This window comes from Musca vetustissima, unplaced genomic scaffold (genome assembly GCF_032173495.1).
Source record: "Musca vetustissima isolate MV318-11 ecotype Yass unplaced genomic scaffold, APGP_CSIRO_Mvet_v1 utg35610, whole genome shotgun sequence".
NCBI classification, from domain to species: domain Eukaryota; kingdom Metazoa; phylum Arthropoda; class Insecta; order Diptera; family Muscidae; genus Musca; species Musca vetustissima.
The window spans coordinates 45047-52455 of NW_026886921.1; the positions used below are offsets into that span (position 1 = coordinate 45047).

A 7409-nucleotide genomic window follows, 5' to 3' on the forward strand; every position below is an offset into this window, starting at 1 on the left:
GAAGTTATGCTGCACGTTAAATGCGAAATTATTTGAATAAATTATAGTGTGGGAGAGGTCGACAAACGTGAAATGAGGTATTTTAAAGAGCTGAACACGATGAAGCCGAACAGAACAATAACAATGAATAGACATAGACGAGCTGAAGGGAGTCTCATATAGACAAGGTGAAAAGAGTCAGTCATATAGTGATGAGTTATACACGAATTACACTAGCACGTCTTGACATTTCTAAAGGAGGCTTCCAAGATGGTCATAGTGTCCATTTAAGCGCAGACAATATTTTCTATATTGTGTTATATTTTTACTAAAAGTTGTTTAACTTATTTTGTATTAAAATATATATATTTTTTTCAAAATAATTTATTTCAATATTGTAATGGATCTCGTTGTACATTCAATACGATACCGCCTTCAGATTGTAATATCAATGCTTTGGGATCCAATTTAATTCGATGAGGATTTTTTGGACTTAACGTCACGCGATGATTGCGTAAAAATTGCAAAAGTCCAACCTTTGTTTGAAGATATGCAAAACGTTCTCCAATGCACGCATGCGGTCCAAGTCCAAATGGCATATAACTATAAGGTGTAATGTTTTTACGATTTTCAGGCGAAAATCGCTCTGGATTAAAGGTCTGTGGTTCCGGGAAGTACTAAAAAGAAAAAGAAAAGAAACAATTAAATCTAATTTAAGTATTGGTATATGATTCCACTTGGGAATATAATTAATTACAACAAGTAACAACGATGTTAAATTCGGCCCGGCCGAATGAGGATGACAATTAAAATATCTAAAATAAATGGAGGCTCCTAGGAGAAAACTCATGTTATGATAGGACCTTGAACATACCGAAAAATACGTAAGAAACAGATGGTTGAAATTCTCAAATATGGGACCTACCCGTAAACGTAGGTAATTATTAAATAATTTTTTGGGATCTTATGGTGGAGGATATAATAAAGCAGCTAGGGGTGTACAAAAACCGGATGCGTACCTTCACCACATTTGGGTACATACAAAAGATGCTACGAAGTTTCTTATTGTAAGCTACAGTAATAAATATATGGATTTCAACCATACTGAACAAACATTCCTCCCTACTGATCCTGTCATGTCCATAAGATCAATGGACAGGGTGGATCCATACGAAGAAAAAACTAAATACACATAAATGAACATAATAAAATCCGAGATGCCAAATTGAAGTTTTTTTTTCGGAAAAATGAGCTATGGGAATTGAGAATGGGACGTTAATTTTATATGGCCACTATTTCAGAACGTGGAATCAATTGATATATATCTTACCTTTGGATCCATGTGCAAAGCATATGCTGGTATATAGATGGGCATACCCTTTGGTATGCTAAAACTGCTAAATGGTTCCAACAAATAGCTATCATCTTTCTCCACAGTACATTCACGGTCCAAAAACGGCAACGGGGGATATAATCGCAAAGTTTCACTTATAACCATTTGCATATATTCCAACGATTCTATATTTCGCAATGTAAGTTTTCCACCACTATTTATCAATACGGTGCGCACCTCTTCTCGTACCCTTTCTTGAATTTCAGGATTTCGTGCCAATTCGTAGAGAGCGAAAGACATGGTAGCCGATGACGATTCAAAACCTGCTGTGAAGAAAATTGCTGCTTGGGCTACCAAAAGATCACCGTCAAATTTCACCTCGCCATTTTTAGATGCGATGCATTTGGAACTGTTTTTAAATTCAATTAAAATATCGATGAGGTCATGGCGTATCTTTCCAGATTTTTCCCTCTCGGCAACGACATAATTAAAGGTGGAACGTAGAAACTCTGTTTGTTCGTCAGGTACAACTTTGGCCCCGAAATAGGGAACCAAATGAGGAAGGAAGAAGACAACACTGAAATTAATGGCTCTACGTTTATTGAAACGAAATATTTCACGACCATTTCGTCTAAACTGGCCATTGGGATTTTCAAATGAGTTGGCTTGAACACCAAAGGCCACAGTGGCAATAACATCCGTAGTGTACAAGGCACAAAATTCCTTTAACTCCAATTCGAATTCGGGGCTATCTGCAGAGGTAGAGAATTTCAGCAGATATTTATTCAGATTTTCACCAACCTTTAAAAGAAATAATTATTTTTATAAAACATGAAGTATTTTTGGAATGGAATTCCTTCTTACTCACCTCTGCTATTAACGGAAACATTTGTTTCAATTTACCACTGGTGAAAAACGGTGTCAATTTGAAGCGTATATCCTTCCACGCAGGATTTTTCAACATAAATAAATTCTGGGAACCCAAAGGATCTCCTTCGATATCTGAACAGGAAAAACGATTGCTGAACTTGGGAAAATCTCTGACTAAAATCCGTTTAATAAGTTCAGGTTCACGCAGTAATATGGCCGGTCGATAAAACACATAAATTCCTACAAATGGTTTGTCCTCCGCCTTGGGATGATTATAAAATTCCTCAATTACCTTGGCAGAAGGTTCAGCCATGCTAAGTATTTTACCCAAATTACCAACCAACGGTAGAGGTGTGATTTGCGGCACATTGTAACGTTTCCAATAGTTGTGTAAATAATTCAAATAAATCCATAGCACCGTTGCCGTCAAACAAAATAAGGGAACAGTAACAGGGACCGTAAGTTCCGACCACATTGCTGCGAAGTGTAATGCAAACTGGCACTACCCTGGAAATATATATAACAATGTGTTGTCAAACATGGCGCATCCTCTTGAAATATTTTTAGATATTACAAATAATTAATACTAAAATATGCATAGAGAGGTCATTTTGGTTCATGCCGCTATTTGTTTAAAATATTTTTAGAAAATGTTGTTTGAAATTATCAAAACATAAAAATGCTCATAAATATCAATGAAAACAATGTTTACAATAAATATAATTTTTTGGAAAAAAAAACAGAAATATTTTCTGCTATTTATTATATATGAGCAATATTTATAATTTTTGACATAAAAAATATATGTTATTCTTCATATTGTGACGTAGTCCATAGTTGTTGAACTGCAAAAAACGATATATTTCATGGCGTTGTACAGCAACTTACAGTGTTAGGTGATGAGTTTACTGTAGAGTAATCTGACGAAGTGACGAAGATTTTGATGTCACTCTGGGCTAGAATGATTGCGCTACGTCGATTGAGAGCTCTTCGAGCCAAATAAACATCAACAAAATTTACGAAGGATGATATTACTAAGGTCATTCGCAACTCTAGGTTGGTCCTTGATATTGGAAATGTAAATAGACTTCAATAGAGGGGATTCCATGAAAAGCAGTTATAATATCACTGGAACTATTTAACCCCTACTTTATGGACTACATGATAACCTTCACCCAGTTTGGGTACATACAAGAGATGCTCATATGTACAATATCATTTAGATGGAATAGACATAGCATCTTTGGAGGACCATTGAAATAGAATAGTACGAAAGTAACTGCGTGAAGTACATAGATATTTGAACTAAATTAAAGCTACCCATACAATATGTGAAAAATACTCTATGCAATATTCCATGTAAAGCGAGCAGACATAGACTCCTCCATTTGCACCATTATACCATTTATATAAAATCGGATGAAACCGATTTTCTCCAATTTCCGTCTTCTCGGGTCGAGAAGACGGAAATTGGAGAAGACCATTTACATAAAATCGGAGGAAAAAAAATTATATATATATATATATATATATATATATGGCAATATTGCCAATTTGTTAACATAGCTGAAGCGGAGGTTCACCCCTTTATAACTCGGGAATTACCTAAGGATATGAAAAAAGTGAATAGTTTTGGGTCAATTGATCTGTCGTTGCAAACTGTTCCTGATATTGACCTCCAAACTTTATTTTGGTGGAAGCTGTGCCTACTTTAATGTAAACAAGTAAAAAGGCGTTAAGTTCGGCCGGCCGAACTTTGGATACCCTCCACCATAGAAATACTGACAAATTTTTGAAATGAAAACATAGGGAATGTACATATAACTACAATTCTTCCAATCGATTGTTATAAACCAAATAGAAAATTCAGCAATTTCAATTCCTAAAACCTCTAAACCCTAAAATGTTGACATATATTATTAACGCATGGTACGGTGAAACATGTGTATAAAATGTTGAAAATACTCCAATTTAGAGGGGAATATTATATATGAGGCATACTAAAGCGGGACCCATATTGACAACATTGTGTAGGAATTAGCAACTACTTGATGTTTTCATTATTTAAGGGGTTAGGTCTAATTAAGGGCCGATGTAGCTCATGTTCCAAGCTAATATTTTAGTTTTTAATCCCAATACCGTCCATCACGCTAAATATTAAATAGGTAGGGTGTTTTATATAGGACCTGGTGCTAAATGCGGGTCGATACAGTTCATTCTCAAACCTCACGTTTTAGTTTTTATGTCGATATCCTCCGAGAGAAAAATTATTACAACATATGGCTAAATCGACTAAATCGTTTTAGAATTCCATAATATGAGGGGTATGAACTGAAAATTTCGTCGGGTATGAACGGAAAATTTCGAATTCGGTTGAAAAACCCGCTCAAGAACCCCAAAATACCGAAAATTGGAGGGTACCCTTATATGGGGGCTATCCGAAAAAATTGGTCTATATTTATAATTTTTAGTTTGGAGATTTGCGACCCAATAAAAACTCAAAGTACTAAATTTCAGCGAATTCGGTTGAAAAACGCACTCAAGAACCTCAAAATACCGAAAATTGGGGGGTACCCTTATATGGGAGCTATTCCTAAAAGTGGACCGATATAGCCCATCTTTGAACTTGACCTGCCTGCAGACAAAAGACAACTCTATGCAAAATTTTGGCGTTCTATCTCCATTCGTTTAGACGCTAGAGTGGTTACAACAGACGGACATGCTTAAATCGGCATAGAATTTTATTCTGATCAAGAATATATATACTTTATAGGGTCTGAAATGATTATTTTGATGCGTTATCTCAAAAATAGTGTGAGCTGGCACATCCATGGTTCTTAATGGACCACATTGAAATCGGTATAGATCTATGTATTTTTTAGGGTGCACACCGAAATCGGATGCGCGTTAATGGCATATGGAGTTTTCGAAAATTATTCGCGTTTTACGAGATTTTTGGTACTTCAATGCAACATGTAGCATATGTTAGTCGTCTAATGAAATTTCGCAAAATATACATGGATTGGAAGATAAACTTCAGAAACCGCATGCGCATCAAATGATTTTGAGAATTACGCGATTTTGACGCAATTTTAAATGTATATTGCATAATATTATCTTATTTTAAGACTTATTCCTATCCAAGATTTATCGGAAGGGTCTTGATATAATCCGCAAGGCGTATACTTATACACAAGAAGTGATTATTTTTATGTCTGCCAATTTTTGGGCGAAATTCGGGTAAAATATTTTCTGAAATTTCTTGTATAAAATTAAAAAAATAAATATGATGACATTATTTTTTCGAACCAAAAACAAATATTTTTCCTCAACATCTTGTTTTGCTGTCGCTGTAATTTACATAATTTACCGCTACACAGACTTTTGTGATTTTGATTCATCGTGGTGTTTCGATTATGTAGATATTTTTAAATTAATTTTTAGGTGTGTGTATATCATTAATATAATGGAAATATTGACGTAGTCTCCTATATTATTATTATTGTTCTCATATTTCGTGAAGATGTGCAACTTTTTCCCGATTATTATAATATATTCATATTCTTATTTTAAGGAGGCAGATATATATCAACGTTTTTGGTCAATATAATAAACAGCGTAATTTTAAGATTTTTTTCTTATGCCCAAAATTAAAAACACGATAACTTTTGCGCGCATCAACCAAAAATTTGATCGCGAACAGTTTCGGAGTCAGAACATTTTTCTCTACATGTGCACCAAAAATCATTGATGTACCACAAAAACAAAAAAGCTGATTTTTTGTAAATGGAATATTAAAAAATTGGCAATATTGCCCATGTATATATATATATATATATATATCTAAATCTCGAAACTTGACACTCGTCATTCAATACTCAATTCAGTACACTATGCAAAATATCGTTCAAATCGGGACATTGGTGCACCATTTACATAAAATCGGACGAAAATATATATGGGAGCTATATCTAAATCTGACCCGATTTTCTCAAAACTTGACACACATCATTCTATACTCAATTCAGTACACTATGCAAAATATCGTTCAAATCGAAAGATATATAGGAACGTTATTGTACCATTTACCTAAAATCGGACGAAAATACATATGGGAGCTATATCTATATCTGAAACGATTTTCAAAGAAAAACTATTCTGAACCGAATTCAGTACCCTATGCAAAATTTCGTCCAAACCGGAAGATATACAGGGACTTTGGTGCACCATTTAACAAAAATCGGATGAAAATATATATGGGAGCTATATCTCAATCTGAACCGATTTTCCCAATTTCAAGGGTTCGTCCTTGGGCCAAATAAATGAGCTGTGACAAATTTCATCCAATTCGGATTATAAACGCGACCTGTAGTTTGTTTACAATTTAATATCGACAGACAGACGGACGGGCATGCATAAATCGACTCAGAAAGTTATTCTATGGACATTCTCAAAAGGAACCATGTGTCTATCTCGTTTCCTTTTGCCTGTTACAAACATATGTACAAAGACATAATACCCTGTACCACTGTGTGGTGAAGGATATGTACATTGCGGTGTACAAAATTTTAATCAATATTATTAAACACATCAGTTGTTTGAGGTCTAGATTAGGTTTAGACCAAATTGTATACCCCATTATTCTGTTATTACGTTTATCGTTTTCTTCAATATTGAACATTTGTGAGGGATTACCAGAACAAGTGGGCCGATGTTTAGTCTTCCAAATATGAATCAAATTATTCACTTTATAATAATTCCAAGGCCAATCACATTTTCGACAATGTCATATTGTTGGACTATATGTTCATACATGGTTTTCATTGTAATAAATACATTATTTAACATCAATTGTTTCACCAACGAAAAAATAGAGGACAATCTGTGATATATGTTTATGGCTTATGCATTTTGCGCGATTGCCATATTTGTACACATTTAAGAATCAAAATAAACTTATATGGCAAGAGATCACAGGGTTCGTATAGATCAATTCCACATCGATGACAGTAAACAGCATGCATGTTGCATACCACAAGTGGTCAGTGTGAACAACAACTACAACAACAGAACGAAAATAAAAACATGTTTCATATCGGCATCATTGGCATGGACACAGTCTAAGTGGAATTCAGTGTAAACGGCATGTAGCTATGTACCACCAAAGTGAAGTATGTTAAGGTAACGCCTTCCTGACTGCCGCTGCAGTTCATAGCGGATTTTTTAA

At 34.6% G+C, this 7409-nt stretch overlaps 1 protein-coding gene across 1 annotated transcript; it reads right to left on the bottom strand.

Annotated features, from left to right (window-relative positions):
* Positions 1–368: 368 nt before the first annotated feature.
* Positions 369–7202, bottom strand: LOC133334390 (probable cytochrome P450 6g2). The gene is made up of 4 exons (XM_061542686.1): positions 7136–7202; positions 2181–2659; positions 1310–2113; positions 369–656 (listed from the first exon to the last, which is right to left on the bottom strand). The coding sequence occupies exons 1-4, from the start codon at positions 7200–7202 to the stop codon at positions 369–371; spliced, it is 1638 nt and encodes a 545-aa protein (XP_061398670.1).
* Between the last annotated feature and the right edge of the window lie 207 nt (positions 7203–7409).